Here is a 17,773-nt window from a genome sequence, read left to right on the forward strand (position 1 = left end):
GCTGGTTTTGAACTCATGATTCTCCTGCCTGGGCCTCTGGGATTACAGGTATGCACCACCGCGCCTGACTCAACTTTCTTTTCAGGACCTTCTTTCCAGAGTCATTTATACTTTATTTTATTCAAAGAACTTACATCAAATCTTGTTTTTCTTTTCAAGGCATCTGACAGGTTTATAGTGATATTATCTTGAGACAAGAGTCTGGAAGGATTGATTTGTTGTGGACAAGTTGCTCCCTTGGGATATGGGGGGGACAGAGTCTGGGGTCCTTAGAGGCAGACTGGCTATAAACATAAACAATTTGATTATTTACCATTCCTTTCAACATTAAAAAAGGACAAAATTGCATTTGTGTAGGACATGGTTATTTGGCTAAATAATAGGGCACAAAAAAGGTACTGCTCAACAACACCTTTCTCTGTTCCAAATTTATGAGTCCTAACTTTAGAGAGCTCAGTATTTAGAAATAAGTTAGCCAGTAACTGCAAAGTTAGTATTATTATCAGTACCCAAAAAAAAAAAAAAAAAAAATTCCTGAGCACCTCTCCTAAACAGCTAAGTTTTCAGATGTGAAAAGACTCACTGAGACAGACAGAGGATACCAGGGTGTATGGTACACTAGAAATTTGCATGAATTGTTACCCCTCAGTTAGTATGTTTTCAATGATAGAAATATCAGTCTGAGGATTGGAATAGTTATTCTGTTGTATATTATTCCTGCTTTTGGTGATGAGATGAAAATATTTGGCACTAGAGAATATATGTTGTCTCCTATGACATGCATTTTTTGAACCAGTAGTATTTTTTAATGTTTTCATAAGAAATAAAAACTTTATTTTTTTTTAATTTCAAGTAATGCTTGGAGTCCCCCATTTGACCATAAAAGTTTGCATGTGAAATAATCAGTTCTCTTCCAAATCTAGAAGAGAGTTTTGGTACTTTGTATTTTGTTCAAATTCAGATAACAGGGTGTTATCCTTAACTATGGGCAATACTAATTCAGATATATGACAGTCTTGACTGTTAAGAAATCTAAAGCACAATTATTGACTTGTATTTTGATTTCAGATTGGATTAGAAGTACAATTTTGGATTTTTTTTTTTTTTTTAAGTTTGTAGTTGGTTAGCTTTTTTCTCACTCAGGATTGTGGAAAGTAAACCTTATAGGAAAAGATTTGCATGCTTGTTTTCTCACTTTTCCTAAATTTGGTGTGAGACTGCATCCTCAGAAGATTGATTAAGTCATCACATGCAAAAGATGCTGTAGGGTATAAATGGTGATTCTCTTGAGGATGGTGGTTCAGCAGGGTTGCCAGAACATGTGTATGTAAGCAAAACTTAACTTTGAATGAAAGTGTCAGTACTATTCTATATTAATGAGGTGTCATTGACTAGTTTCCTTCAGGCGAGACCCAGAAACTCAGACCTGTGGGTTCCTTTACTCTAGGAAGTAGACTTCAGATGTTTTTTGAAAGCAGTGCAAACCGCGAGGCACCACGTTTATTTTAGTAGACTGGAAGCACATGTCCAGATTTTGTATTTTGCTAAGTGTCATTGGCACATGTAATATGTTAAATTGTTTTTTATTGCTTTATCTTGAAAAACCTGCTTGTTACACCTATAAGTTAATTTCATTTAAGGCAAAGGATCTGTGGGAAAAACATTTTTATATAGTGATAAGTAGTTCAAGATTGTTAGTGCCGGCAGTCATGTACTATTCTTTTTATACTGTTTTCTGTATTTGCACGGTTTAAAAAATTCCTTGATTCATTTATCTTGTTTAAAAAAAAAAGCAAAAACAAAACTCTATCTTGCTATTTTATTTTACCAAATTGTATATTCCATAAGCATTTATTCACTTTACAACTATTGTACAATTACTTGTATGAAAACATGTTCTTAACATTTTAGAAATGGACAAAACAGTATAAAACTTGGTTATATCACTCTGTATCTCTTTAGTGTCTGGACACAGTGCAGAAAACACTTAAAGGAAAATTAACATTTCAGTTGAAGTTACAAATGTAATTTCCATCCTGTCATATTTTGGTGACCTTTTGTGACAGCTTGTCTCAATTGGAGGAAAGCATTTTTACTTGCTGATTAAAGATGTCATTTGAAACCATTTTATTACTGAGGATAGTGAAATTGATCTTGACACTCAGAACCACTAGAAAAATAATTGCTGATTCACCACATAAAATGTGTCTGTGAACCAATCATGTAGTCAAGATTAGAATAAGAGTCTGTGCTAGTTAAAAGGAGATTAAATTTTCTTTCAAAAGGGGTTTAGATTCATTTGAAGGGGAGGAGAATACCAAGGAACAAGTTTCAAAATGAAATGTGACTCAGATATTTTGGAAGAATTTGGAGATGAGTCCAAGAGGTGAACTTCAGGGATAGTTAATATTTATCCTTCACTGGGAAAGAATGTCTAAGAAGTCTTCTAGTAGTATTCAGTGACCTATTCAGAAAACACATTTACTAGTGAAGATCTGTTATCACACCTTAGATGTCATTTAAAATAGAGGGATCCTATTAGATAAATTGGGGTTTTCCCCTTAAGACCTTGGAATGTTGTGCCACTGGAAGTTCCCTGGGAACCCACCCTTGTCTCCTGTGCCCCGATGGGTGTGTGGTGTACGCACACAGAATTCGGCACCTTCTTGTTGCTCCCCAGCATTTGTGTTGGTGAGCTTTCCCCTATGTGATTTGCTCTCACAAGTAGTTCTTGTCATACTGCGTGGACATAAGGAGTCCTCACAGAATGTTTGTTTTTATTTTTTAAAGGAGTATTTGAAATGAAGTAGTATTAAATAAGTTTTTCATGTTTTAGGGAAATTACTTTGAATAATTTGACTTAAGTGTGCATTCATTAATAGCTTTGTTTTAAAGTCAAATTGATTAGGATTTTGTTTTTTTGAGTCTCTGAGCTGTTGTGTATGAATGATATTCTCTTACTGGCCTCAGGGAGAAAGTCATGCTGGTGTAGGACTGGGGTGATAGCTTCTGACCATGTAGAAGGAGCATGATTGCAGAGTGCCCACTTTTTAGCTTCACTGCACACATTGTGGGGGTCTCAACTGAAAAGACTTTCGCGTTTTAGGTGAACTTGTATATTATTGAAAGAGAAAGTCTTCGTCGCACAGATCTCACCAGTGGGTGTGGATCTTGCCCGCAGAGTCATGCTCACTCCTGCTGTTGCAGGAGTTGGGACAGCATGTGTTCCAGTTCCATTGTCACGCGTGACCCTCCTATTTTCTCCCCATGAATTCAGTGTGGGCTGTTTGAAGTTATCTAACACATGTATCTTTTCAAATAGAGCTTTCAGCCGAAGCCAAAGCTGCATTGCTTGAATTTGAAGAAAGAGAGCGGCAGCACAAGCAGGGCCGCTACGGCTCCCGGCGGGGAGGAAGGAGAGGCGGCTCTCTGATGTGCCGTGGAATGGGCGACCAGAGGAGAGAGGGCAGCGAGCGGGGCAGAATGAAGGACCACAGGCCCGCTCTGCTTCCTGCACAGCCTCCTGTTGTGGTAATCCTGTGCTTTTACTCCTGCAGCCTGACAGCTTTAGGACAGTGGGAGTGTGTTTCTGTGGTGGTGTGTTATAGGCTCACCTCTTCCTGGTCTGAAATTAAGATCAGCAATAGGACTCCTGCTTGATGTTTCTGCTTGACAGTTGAATTCAATTTCATAGTTTTCAAAATTCAGTTCTTCAGTATCTGGCAATACCAATATCCAGTGCCATAGCCACTTCCAAAGGAAGACTTGACAACCTGACGTCCAGTGGCCAGGCTGCCCAGAGCCCTGCTCTTCTGGCGAGTTGCTCTCCAAACCCTGGTGTTATTGCATATAGAGTTAAGGCAGGAGTTGATTGCATTAATATCATTTTTCCTTTACACTGTTTACGTTTTTTTCCCCCTTAAATACCAATTTCTCTTAGAATAACAACCATATCCTATTCATAAAATTTATTCATAATTTAAGAATGTGTCACTTAATTTCATTTAAGCTGAATTTTATTTTGTGTTCTCCTGGTATGTATTGGAAGCTGAGATAGGAGGTGTCGTGATTTCTGCATTATGGCCTTCTCCTGGCCTTCTCCTTTGGAAGGCAGTGTTTGGAAAGACTGTGGGCAGTGTCTCCCACATGTCCCTCTTATGCTTTTATTGCCCTTTTTCCTCATTCATTTGTGAAATAACAGCAGAAAGGGTGGGGTTTTTTTTGCCTTAGCAGGAGGTTCTAGTTTTGTGTCCTGGCAGGGAAGAGAGAAGCCTGTGGGCTGAGGGCATTCCCTGGGCTGGTGGTATTGGCACCTGCTGTTGCACACACAGGTGCTAGGTCTCAAGCACCTCTCCTAGCACCCAATCTGATCTTTAATTTCTTTTTCCTTCCCTGAGCCCTTGCACCATTTCAAACCAATGCCATATGTGGCACTGCCTTTTTAGTTATTGTTGCCTGTTGCACATGAGACCAGGTTTTGTATAATTGTGTCTCTGTGATCCTGAGAAAGTCACAGAATTGCCTATCTTCTTATCCACTAAACGGAGGAGCAGAAAGAAGACATGAGCTGCCTACCTTCCCAGAGAAGTTACTGCTCTGAAAGAATGTGTGTGCATGATTTAATGACTGTCCCAGAAATTTAGGGTGACCTGTATCCTGATGGTGAGGTTGCATTGCAGGATTCTGATGGGACTGATTCAGGCTGTCCAGCCAACCAAATAGCTGCCTGACCGGTTTGGCCAGTGCTGCAGCTTCCTCTTTGCTGTCCATGGTGCTTGGCTGTTGCCAGTTAACTACAAAGGTCAGGGTAGTCTGCACTGAACTTACCTACCCAGGCCATCCTCTCCTGTTCTCTTCCCACCTAGTCTGTGCTGGGGCTTGACTGTTTACCCCATGTATTAGAAACAGAACTTTTGGTTTGTGTCTTCCCACCTTCCCTTGGTCAGTGCTTTGCTCCTGGCTTTCATTATTTTCACTGCTTGGATTAATGGCTGATTGTGGGTATCTATACTGAGACTTGGGCATCACTGTTGCTAACTTTTGCTTGAGCTGCTCTTTCTTAGGTATATGAGATTTTGTGATTGTTCTATCCCCTCCTCCACTGTGATGTTATGATATGTGTATTGTTTGGTGAGAATCTGTAAAATCCACTCTCTTAACAGTTATGAAATAACTGTCCCTCTAACCGTGTCATCTCTCACGTCTCACTTTTTCTCCCTCTTACCCGCCTTGCCCTCTCTGCAGGACTTTCTTCTCCATTGACCTTTTCCTAGCTCTGATTTTTTCATTTCCACTTGTCCCTGTGCCTTTCTGCATGGACATTTCACAGGCCCTAAACTTCACTTGTTTAAAAGCACACAGGATTTTCCCTTAAAACTCCATTATGCTCTCAAATTATGACCGTGTTTGGTAGTCATTTTCATTTCCTTTGAAATGCACCTTGGGTATGCCTGTGTCGGTGAATGTGCTCTCTGTGGGGATATGGTAGTGAATAGGGTAAGCAAGGGCCCCACTCGTGTGCATGTGTGCGCGTGACAGAGGTGATGAGTGAGGGAAGCAGTGTCCTGGATCCTGGGAGCTGGAGAAAGGCAATTTAAGCTGTTCTGGAATCTTTGAAAAGCTCCCCCATGAGGAGCTTTTATAACTAAACCATGATTTAGTTATAAAAATCCTACTCCCTGTTCCTCTGAAGTGTCTCCTTAATCTTCATCAGACCTTGGCCATTTCTCTCATTTGCTTCTCGCCATTGTCTATTTATGTGCCTGTTTTTCCCTCTTAGCCTAGTTTATCCCATATGCTGCCGTGAGGGGTTCTTTTCCTATCAGAGACATCACGAGGGATTTCTTGTCATGCATGTTGTATATGGTGTAATAACAGATCTTTCAGTTGGATTTCAGGAGCCTTCCAAGATCTGGTATCATCCCAGGGAAAATTGCTTGTTAAATTAGGTAGCTGCATAAGTAGTGTTCTATTGCTAGTTAGCTGTGGGGCCAGTTTGATTGGTGGCTAAAAGAAAAACTTAGAGAATCAGATTGTCAGGATTCTGATTCCGACTGTTCGCTTCTGAGCTCCTGGTATTGTAAAGAGGTTTATAGGAGGACTCACCTGGGATTGTCAGCTACTTCCTGTGCTGACTGCAGCGGGCATTTCAAATGCTCAGGGGAACAGGAGACCGCAGTAGCTGCTGTGAGATAACCATTGAACCGAACGAACAGCCAGGGATCTTTGACTACCTTGGATTGTAGTTTTCCTGTCCTTACCCTCCTTCTTTCTCCTTTTCCATGCTGTGCCATACTGCTGTCCTTCCTGTCTTTCCTCCTTGGACTTCTGTAAGGTGGTTCTGTTACTCACCTGCATGGCACTTTATTCTCTTCCTTCACAGCCTGGTGCACTTGCCAGCTTCTCAAAGAAGTGTCTCCCCCACCTCTACTGGAGTGGCTGTCTTTGGCTCTGGCACTTTCTTCTGCCTTCTTTCTGTAGCAGGGTTACCCTGGATGCTCCTGCCCGTCTCCAGACTCCTGCAGGAGGAGGAGCAGGTTGACTGCACAGGGCTGAGTAGGGCTTCTGTCCTGTTCCTCATCAGTCAGTTTTGCTCATTGTGAGTTGCATTGTTTGTTGAGCTGAATTTTTTTTTTTTTTAATTTTTATTTCAAAGTTCATGCTGGCTGTTTGGGGGCCACCATTTCCCCAAGCCCCTTGCCTTAGACAGATGACTGAGACATCAGCCCTCTTGTGAGTAGGGGACCAGCTTATTTATCCCCTGCTCTTGATATAGGTCGTTATTGTGAACCTATGTCTTAAATGTTAGAAGTTAGCCAGTGTAAACTTGTAACATATCAGCATTCCTTTACTTAAATGTTGATTTCTGTGCACTTTCTTTTCTGTGGTTTTTAGACTCATTCTCCGAGACTGATCCCACCTCCACAACCTCAGCCTCCACCTCCACCTCCACCTCCTCAGCAGCAGCCAATCAGAAGTCTGTTTCAGCAGCAGCAGCTACAGCCTCTGCTTCCCCTACAGCACCCACATCACCCCTCCCCGCCGCAGGGAGTGCACATGCCCCCCCAGATAGAGGCCCCAAGGATGATGCTGACGCCCCCTCCTGTGACGCCACAGCAACCCAAGAACATCCACATCAACCCCCACTTCAAGGGGACAGTGGTGACCCCTGTTCAAGGTATGTGCTTTCTTTAGTGCTGTTGGTGATATTGTGGGTCACTGTACAACTAAAGGGACTCACCAGCCACCTCACTGGAGCCATCACTATGGCAGAGCAGTTTCATTATCAAGGTGGTTGTGTCTGTGGCTCCTTCCCCCTTCACTTAGACACATTGGCTTAATGGCCAAGTTCATTTCTTCACAGTGTAAATCTCTGTGTTATGACTGAGCAGAAAGTACCATCCCCTGTTCTACAAGACGTTGGAAGGGCAGGGAGTGTGTACCCTGTGGAGGAGCACAGTGCCCGTGTCTTAGCGGCTGCGGGATGAAGGGTCGGGTGAGCGCATGCCTGTGTGAAGAGAGGGGCTCTCATTAAAGTAGTTCTTTACATATTATATCATCTGTAGTTGTTTCTCCAAGTTTAATTTGTCGGAATTATTTTACTTACAGAAGCATCTGATATTGTGTGATTTCCTATTAAATTCAGCGGAAAGCTGGCAGTTGGTTAAGATGCACATTTTTTCTTTATAATATGTGGGTTAGTATTAGAACTACAGAGTGGCGAAGATGTAAGGAAACCCAGGATGTCCTCCAGGAGTGCAGGTGGTGAAAAAGGACAGCCGGTCAGAGTTTATGGCCTGGTCCTGGAGTGCAGAGTGCAGGTGTAGCACCTGGAAGCTCTCCTGTGAGTCAGAGCGGGCGTGTAAGGTCTGCGCTGAACTCCTAGACGTTTCACCACAAATTCCAGAGCTTGTGCCACATGTTCCTTGTCTTTACTGTACCTTTGATCTTCAAGTTACACTGACTGGGGGAAAGGTAAAACATGTCCTTTTGGGTACAGGTGGGGACACTAGAAGTAGTGTTTCATTCAGCAGAGAGCCGCTGAATTTAAGCATAAGTCCACAGTGCTGAGCATCAATATGTGTGTATACACAGACACAAACACACCAAACCAGCATTCTCAGAGCTTTATGCAGGCAAAAATACATTATCTTTTAAAATATTCTTTCCTGATGACACCTATCTTCTCTTTGAGGATGAAGAGTGCCCCATTATATTATTATTTAACCAATTTTGATGGAAGTTTAATTTGCCCAATTTTCACTATTATACTTACTATATGAATTAAAAACTTAGTAAGTGCATTAAATACATGGGATAATAGATTTGCCTAGACTGAAATATTGCAAGTTTTGAGTTCTCTTCTCACAGTGGGGACTGCAAGGTTCCAGTGAGGATGGTTTATAGACCCTGAACCTTCTGACCAGGCTTCCCTCCATGCTGGGCCAAGAGCCTGCCCTGTTTCTCTCACACCTCTTCTCAGTTGCTCTCTTTTTTCTTCTGTTTAATAAAAGAAAAATGCTGATGCTTTGTAAAAATTACCAGCTCATCAGAGACTTCTGTGTAAGATTTTGTTGCCTATAATCAGATTTCTTCCTGGATATTTCATCTTTACTTCTTCTCGTTCCTCCAGTTAAAGAAGCTTGGTATTTTTACCACATCATTGTATTGAAATTATTTTTGAGAACTGACATTCAAATTCAAGGTTTACAAAAGTGTACTGTGGTAGACTTGTGGTAGAGCAGGGTGATTTATATTTAGTACTTAATTTAAAAGTGTCCTTGTATTGGCTAACAGACTTGTTATTCCTTCTTCTCCTGCGGTCAGAGGCATTCTAGTTTTTTCTTTGTTTATTCTGATCCTTTATACAGTACTACATAATCCATGTATATCAACTGTATAGAATTGGGGATCTGCATAAAGTCTTACAGATTGATCTGCTCTCCTTTTTCATTTCCCATTGATTGGGTTAGACTTTCAAGATAAGAAAGAACTTCTGCCATTTTTATGTTTTCTAAAATCAATTCCTGTGGGTCACATTTTTGCATTTGGTCAAGCAGTAACACATTCTATACACATTATCAGTTTAAATTCAACCTGTGCAAGTATGATAATGTGCAGAATTTCTTGAGTAATCATGGTAAATAAAAAATAGTTTATCCTAGCCCTTTATTTAAAAGTAACTTTGATCAGTTCTTAAGGTGTCTTGTTTCTGTATTTCTTTATTTGCCAGAATCAACTTCAATTAGAAGTATGCTGTATCCGGCTTTATCTGATGTGTGTTAGTTTACTAGGGTCACCCTAACATGTACCACATCCTGGGAGCTTAAACCAGTACAAATTTACTCCCTCTCATTCTGTAGACCGAATGTCCCAGGGGAAGGTGTGGGCAGGCTGGTTCCCCAGAGGCCTCCCTGGGCTTGTAGGTGGCTATCTTTTCCCTATGTCCACACATGCCTCTCCCTAGGTGTGTACATGTTTGTTGCTAAATTTCCCCTTCCTACAAGGGCAGTGGTCAGGTTGGATTAAAGCCCACCATAAATATCTCATTTTGCCTAAGACTTTACTTCAGATGCATCACCTTAGAAGTACTGGACTTCAGCATATGAAGTTAGGGTAGAGTAGAGGGGACTCAGTTTATTTCATAGTGCCTGATCATTTAAGGGCTTCTGGGAGAGGCCTGCAGCACTTTGAAATGAAACACAGTGTGATTTGTTTGTGAAGTAGTGAGCATTTCAAAACTAAGATCCGTATAGTACATGAGACACTTTAAAGAGCTTAGCACATCTCATGTAGCCTCAAGGTCTGAAACTAAATCTCACTCCTTTCCTACCATGAGATATCTTCCTTAAAAGTGATTTGAATCCTTGTCTTTCTGGCAGATTGATGTTTTTTTGTGAGAGTGTGACCATTTTCTCCAGTTTCCAGGGTATTCTGTTTCCCTCTTCCTGCCTGCCTTATTTTCTCCCTCCTTTCATCTCTTCCCTGATTCTAGTGGATCCAGATTTAAATGCATATGTGATTGTGGTAGGAAATAGACTGGAATTGATACCCTGGATTACCTGGGTAGGGATGTGGAAAACAAACTGTATTTTAGAGGAACACTCTCTTCTTTTATTGAAAAATATTTTAGTTCCAAATAGTAATTCACTATTCCCATTTAAGCTTTGGCTTGTGTTATTGTGAGCTATTGTTTCTCCCCTCCTTTTACGGAGTTGTGAAAAGTACCAAGTTCTTACTTTACACGTAAACCTAATGGATTATAACATGTGCAGTACACATAGCATATACTACATACATTTGTCTGCATAGGATGTCTTCCTTTTCCAGTGGTCCAGAGCCATGGTTGTAATGGGATTTGTTTCCTTGCAGTGCCCTTGCTGCCAGTACCGAGCCAGCCGAGGCCTGCTGTGGGACCCCAGCGATTCCCAGTGAGTAGCAGCTGCTCCTTCTGCTCTGATGGGGAAGAGCACACATTCACTAAAGATATTAATACCACATATGCAAGGATTGGTAAATATTGACAAGAATCTCTGTAGTGGAAAATGTTTGTTAAAAGCTTAAGGTCAATGTTTTTTTTTTTTTTATGGAGTTAATTTTGTTTAACTGTAAAATTGTTGAATTGGGATCATCAGTGGGGTTCCTTTTGCCTTAAAGAATATGAATTCTGGTTTGTTATTGCTCTATGTTAAGTGGGAAGGAAAGGTCCTTGGCTTTATGTGTTGTGGGCACAAGGCGTGTATGGGGTAAGTGTGCCCAATTCTAGGGAATAAAAATGAGATTTCCTTGTTTTTCAGAAGCAATGCCAAAGTCTTGAGCTCTTCATCTTATATTTTTAACTAAATATTTGCACTTTAAAGTATATTTAAAACAAAGCATATTCATATTCTTTCTTGCATGTACAGAGGTGCGCGCACACTTTTTCTGTACTTTCCATTATTCTGTCTGTAAGTAGAAAAAAGTCTATTAATTGGTCATATTAATTTGAATATATACTTTTTACTTCATTTGAATTTTTGGTTTGATTTGTAGGTCATTCCTGATTTTATTAAACCAGCAAATACATGTTCTTTTTAAAAACTGTGGGAGAAAAAAATGATCCAGATGATACAATTTTCAAGTCTTTTGTATGTAAACCAGAGTTTTATTTAGGCTAAGCAGTTTGATTTTCAGGAAATGTCAATATAATGGCCTGTTAGGCTTTGATGCATTTATATATTGTCATTTACCAAACAAGTGTTTAAATGAAGAACCTGCATATTTAATCAGGTGATTATTTAAATTTAACTTAGTACTAGATTTAAGGTTCCGTGTATTTGTTAGAAGCTGTCTTGATTTGTAGTCATTGTGTATGAATTCTGTGATTTCTGAAGCTGCTTCTTACTGTTCTCATTCCTATAGTTAGCTTTTTTTTTTCTTTAGAATACTTATCAAACTCTAAAAATTTGTTCTTTTCAAAAATTATTTGAGTATGGATCATTCAAAGCAGTTGTTTAAATAGCTAAAATTTTTTTTTTTAATCTTTTGATACCAGGGATTGAATCCAGTGGTGCTTGACCACTGAGCCACCTCCCCAGTCCTGTTTTGTATTTTATTTAGAGACAGAGTCTCACTGAGTTGTTTAGCACCTCACTGTTGCTGAGGCCGGCTTTGAACTTGCAATCCTCCTGCCTCAGCCTCCCAAGCTGATGGTATTATAGGTGTGTGTCACTGTGCCCACAGTAGCTAAGTTTTATTAATGACATTACCCAAGGATAATGTGTGATTTTAGTCCTTAGTTATACTTCTTCAGATGAAGTAGTTTATCTGCTAGTTACCATAAAGCACCAACATTTTTAATCATTATTTACCTTTTTTGAGGATTGTGAACCTCTACATTCAGATGATTATTAGACTTGTTTTCATCTTTTATTTGCACCATAGGGATAAAATGTGATGTAAAAAAGCAATTGTAGTTTTAAGAAATAGACATTGAAGCAGTATTTGTAATTGATATTTTCATAAATGTTTGTTCAATATAAAATTAGAAGTTATTTGTAATTTTAATTGACTTTTATTTTTCAGTTGGTAAAAAGAACTATATCTGATACTTTAAGGAAAAAAAACTTATAATACTACGAGACTGTTACAGGAGAATAATATAATAAAATTTTTGTAACTAATTGAACTTATTTTTAGGTTAAGAGTACTCTGAAGATGGTAAATATTGTTGAATTGCCTGTGATTGCAGAAGTTCCTGCAAGGTGTTGAGTTTTTGTTTTTGAGGTGGAGAGTGTGTGGTGTTAGGACATTCATGGGCTAGAAATTAGCTGTGTACATAATTTGAGGAAATGTTCAGTGTTCACCACTCTTTGGTTCGGGTTGCACCTGTCTTTTAAGCCCTGTCTGCTAGATCTTAATGCTAAAGTTTCTGGAACTTGTGTTGTGGAAAATGCAGTGCTTGACTTCTATAATCATTCTCCTTTGGAGAAAACGACCAAATGTGGAGCCTGTTCAAAAAATACAGTAGAGGTACATCAAAAGCACTGTTTGAGATGGAGACCAAACTCTGTAGTTTGCTTCCTGTCATTTTACTTCAGCCAGATCTTTGTTGGGTAACCTTCCCCCCACCTTTAAATTTAGTTGCTGTGAATGTAGATTTGATTTTTGTAAACATTTAACAAGGTTCTACTTTATGCCAAGTGCTCTGCATAGTGCTATTCCCTAAACTATAAAATAAGCCAAACATAATTAAACAGAGCCTAACATATCTTAAACTAATCTTCATTTGAGTAAAGTTATTGAAATAGTGAAGACAGTCCTGTGGCTTAACAAAGCCCACTGGGGAGACTTCCTGCTGGCCACACACTCTGTAGGCTCTGTCCTGGTCCTTCTCTGTAGTATGTCTGTAGTAGAGAGAGGTTCAGGCAGTACTCACTCTGCGGAGTTTTGCTATATAAAATGACTGTAGGAACACATACATAAATAGACAAAACATTCAAGTTGGGAAGCCTAACATGAAAGTCATCATAGAGTCTGTTTGACTCTGTTAATTTCCTTGCATAGCTTTTTTTTTTCCCCTTACATAAAATTGGATTTGAATTCAGAAGTCTTTGTGCCAGTCTTTAACTAATTAATTTATTTGTCTATCTATTTTTTACGTGCATGACAATAGTGGAATGCATTACACTCATTATTACCCATTTACAGCACAATTTTTCATAACTCTGTATATAAAGTATGTTCACACAAAATTATTTCATTATACATGTACTCTTTTTTGCATTACAATTCTTAATATGCATATATACCATGATTTTTCATATTTTATGCCAGTTTTTAATGAAGTTGGCAGTTAAGCAAGAGAAGGTTCATTGTGATGTTGTCTTCCCAGCTTAGCTCCTTCAAACTAACTCGCTGCTCTGAGGACAGCTGCTGTGATGCAAAATTTCGCACAGACCACACATAGGGTTCTTCCTGTTGTTAGAGGTGTGAATTTACTCCTGTTTCTGAGATTGTCTGTAGATAAACTTCTGAACAGAGTTCCAGTCTTTCTCTACTCAGCGGTGCAGGCTTTGCCAAGTGCCTTTAGCCCAGAAGGTGTGAACAGAGAGTTATTGGGTAAATGTGCACAGGCATTTAATATTGAGCTATCTTGCTATTTATTAGAAGCTCCACATAGAAATTATGTATTATAATCTATATTTCTTACTTCTTTTGTTGTTTTCGAGGTCACAGAGTGAATTTGCACAGTAGAGCTACATCCTGCATACTGACCTAAACAAGAATCCAGCTTTCTATCCCTGTGAATAAAGAGAGAAAGAGCAGACCATAGGCAGAAGTAGCACTAGATTTCTTTTCTTGGGTATAGGGATGGAAGCACAGGGTCTCCATACCACTGACCCACATCCTCAGCTTTTTTTATTTTGAGTTAGGATCTCAGTGAGGTGCCCATGCTGGCCTTGATTTTTTTCATTCTCCTGTCTCAGCCTCCAGAGTAGCTGGGATTGCAGGCATGGCCACTGTGCCCAGCCATAGATTTCAAAATCTTAAAGGGTCTTAGAGGGAGAATCTGGCACTTGTGCTAAGATGTTCCTTCTTTTCCCCAGCAGTGGTAGACTTTACTTGCTTGAAAGTCAATCATGTGAAAATATTAGATATACTTGGTTTATAACTAATATGTCTACACATTTTCTTAAGTGACATTGCCTCCAGATCTACCCCAAACCCCACACTGAGATGGAACTCAGGCCCTGTACATACTAGGCAAGCCCTTTGCCACTGAGCTATAACTCCAGCCCATGCCTCCAGTTTTTTAATTAACAATGATAGAGAACTGTAGGTAACCTAATGTCAAACACTTTTTCATGCAATTACTTAACATGTTAAAATAATATTATTTTTATTATATTTTTTTTTAATTCAAATCTTTGGCCAAAATAGGTATTCTAGGCTAAGCTTGATGTAGTGAAATAAAGTTTTATTTCTTGTTATGAATGTTATTGAATTGAATAAATGATTTCTAAAACAAAGTTTTTTGAATGTCAAAGTGACATGTCATAAGAAAAGGACCCTTATTTTTTATCACTTTGTAAGACATTGCTTTAGCTCTTGGCACATGGGGGATTGCTGCGAAGCACTTCGTAATTTAGGCTTCCCACTAATAATTACATTCGTGTACTTAGTTTTAGTTACAGATTCAGCCATTAGTGCTGAACTCTGAACTCTTTCTTACCTTTTATTTCCAATGGCCATTTTTTTTTTGAATCAGCTAAAATCTCTTTTGCAAATATAAATTATATTTCAATTGATAACCCCATCAGTTTTGATTCTCATCTGATTCATCCCAGAATTTTAATCTTCCTGATATAAAATTATTGGTAGTGGCAGCACAGGGTTCACAGGCCCTCCTTTTTGGTTCCTTGCCATGGCTAGTCTTTCTGTCTGGCTTCCACCACCCACCAGGCTACTCTTTGTGTTCTTGTCAGGACCTCTGAATGTAATTTCACATACCATTTGTTTTTGTTTTATAGGGAAGAAGGAATGGGGTAGCTAGTCTACCTTAATCACAGTCAGGTTGTTTTTCATTCTGAATGCTTTTTGTTTTACACATTAGAACTCTAATTTATTTTCTTTCTCAAGGGCTGTCCCTGATATTTTGTCATGGATATGAAGTATAAGTCCTTTTCTTATTTGTGTGTTTTCCAGTCATGTGTTTGTCCTTAAAGAGATGTTGTTTTTAAAGTTTGCTCACTTAAAGTGACTAAATGTCAATTGTTGGAATATTATAAAGTGTTGCTTTGAGATTTTGCCAGTCTAGTTTTTTTTTTTCTTTCTTTCTTTTTCTTTCTATTTCAGTGCAATTGCTGTTTTTTTGTGGACAAATCACAAGTTATCCACATTTTAAAGGTCCTTATTTCTAGGGTATTTTAAAACCAAATCAGTTCTTTGATTGGATAAATGATATTTTTGTTAGCCAGTTAAATACCGAGTCGTTTGGCGTTAAATAATTTATTAGTGCTCTTAGTTAAAACTAAAAATGAAAATTGTGTTTAAAAGACTACTGTGCTTTTAAAATTGAATTAGTCGTCTTAGTCATTACATTATTACTCAGATGGACCCAGCAGATGAGGTTGGCCTATGCCTTTGCTCTGTTGATGCAGCATCGACGGGAGTTGGGCTGCACTGTGGTGTGTGGTATCAGGTGGTGGTGACTGACGCTCGCTGGATGTGCCTTAAACGCCATTTCATGCAAATCATGTCTGATGAGACTGCTGCATCAAATCAGATTTTTTTTCTGTTGATAGGCCTTGCAGATGAGCATCCAGACTTTGTTCTATCCAGGAAAGAAAGTCTTTCTTTGAATTCTTGCTGTTTTTACAACATGCCTGCAGTGCCTTGTAATTATTAGCACTTAAGATAGGGGAGGAATGATGGGCATTTTTTCTTATCAAATCTATTGAGTAGTAGCAGAATGTGGTGGGAGATCCTTCCAGCTGTCAAATGTTGTCAGGCTTGCAAAGAAAGAATGCAGTTTAAAATGCAGGTGACATAATACCCAACATCCTCCACTTGCTTGTGGGTTTCTGATTAATCATGATTACCATACATTATCATACCATCAAATTTAATCATATCAATGAATTCCCATCTGCAGCAGTAACAGGAACAGCTAAACACTGTGGTAACAGCTATTAAAGAAGGTGGTTGATCAAATTCAGTAACCCTTTACTTTGACTTGCTGCTGTCAGCTCACATTGTATGGGTTGGATGGAGATAGGACTGACTAAAGGCCACACTGGAGGCCAGAGAAGACCCATCCAAGTCTTACAGAACTGTTTTCTTGTGGAAAAACTGTTGGAATCATTGAGCTACTCTGTAAAAAGGTATGTGTTAAATTATTTTGTTCACTTTTCAGTAAGTGAAACTATTAAGTTGACAGCAACATCTCCATAAATCCTCTTTGGACATACAGTGCCATGTAGATGGCCATCTGCAATTTAAGAATTCCGTCTGTGAATGTGGGACAGTAACACAGAGTTTTGAAATCCTTCCTGTGCCAAGGAGATCTCTATGGTCAATTTTTCATATTATATCCTACAGAACACACCCCTTTTTAAATTTTGTTTTAACATTTGTTTTCCTGGGAGTTTTTGAAGACCCATAAATCTGATTAGATGTATTATTTAGATTAAACTTTGAAACAGGTCCTTGAAAGTATCGAAAGGCATTTCTTCTAGAAGAAGTCCTTTTAGTGATCTGATCTGGTCTGTGAGTTCCAACCGTTGCTTACAGTTTTGTGATTGCCACAGTGAGGATAGAAGACAGACCCATCACCCCAAGAGTTCATGCTGGTCTTCCACAGACCCTAATAACCCTTGAATCTTCTGTTCCTGCAGTTCTGTGGTAGGAGTGGAGTCTTACAGTATGTTTTTCTCTGCCTGGCTCCTCTTTGGAGCATAAGCACCTGAGACCCCCTTTTTTTTTTTTTTTTGCATTCCTTCAATAATTGACATTTGCGTGTTGCTATTCTAGTATATGGGTGTCCATTATAGAACATTGTGAGGGACATTGTCAGTGCCTAGGAGTGGGACTGAGAGTCTTGTGTTCACAGAGGGGAATCTTAAACTCTGCTTTAAGTTGGTCTGCTGATAGTACTGCTTTGCTTTGTAAATGGATTCCTTGTTTTGACTATACAGAAGCAGGTTTCCTGAACCATGTATCAGTGAAGATCCACGATACATGTAAAGATGATGGAGTGACCACTGTGTTTCAGATGTTGTGCAGGGCTTGTGTTCAGCAGCCTTATGAAGCAGAGTGGTTGTTATTTTACCCATTTCACAGATTGAGAAGCTGAGTCATAGGAAAACTGATTGCTTCGGTTCATATAATTCCAGGGGATAGAGTTGGAACCAAGGCTCTCTTTTATGCTGTACCCTCTGCCTGAGGTACTAAAATGAACTTCAGTAAACTAAGGGAAAAAGTCAAGAAACTGGATCAGACTGACTTACACTCATACCATGTGGGAGATCTGCTAAGTGGGCCTGTTGTGAGGAGCATGTTGGGACATTGTAGGAATGTAGGGCTTCGCATTTTGTGAAGGAATGTGAGTGATCTTTAGTAGCTTTGGCAGAAGTTATATTTTGTACTACAGAAAAGCTTCTTGACTTGTAGTGAGTGCTCTGGTCTCCTGTTTCAACCAGTAACATTGTCTTCATGTATTTAAATCATGAGGTCCCCATCCACCCACTCCCCCGCCCGCCACATGAAATCTGGTACTTGGCATTGGATATGT

At 39.4% G+C, this 17,773-nt stretch overlaps 1 protein-coding gene across 5 annotated transcripts in view; it reads left to right on the plus strand.

Moving 5' to 3' along the window:
- Rbm33 (RNA binding motif protein 33) overlaps positions 1-17,773 on the plus strand; it is a 94,359-nt gene that overhangs the window by 41,267 nt on the left and 35,319 nt on the right. For all 5 annotated transcript variants that reach the window (XM_026406178.2, XM_026406179.2, XM_077795901.1 and 2 more), the window contains 3 exons: positions 3,323-3,531; positions 6,895-7,177; positions 10,372-10,430. In XM_026406178.2, coding sequence (XP_026261963.2) covers positions 3,323-3,531; positions 6,895-7,177; positions 10,372-10,430 — 551 coding nt within the window. The remainder of the gene's footprint in view (positions 1-3,322; positions 3,532-6,894; positions 7,178-10,371; positions 10,431-17,773) is intronic.

Source organism: Urocitellus parryii, chromosome 3, assembly GCF_045843805.1.
Source record: "Urocitellus parryii isolate mUroPar1 chromosome 3, mUroPar1.hap1, whole genome shotgun sequence".
In the NCBI taxonomy this organism is placed as follows: domain Eukaryota; kingdom Metazoa; phylum Chordata; class Mammalia; order Rodentia; family Sciuridae; genus Urocitellus; species Urocitellus parryii.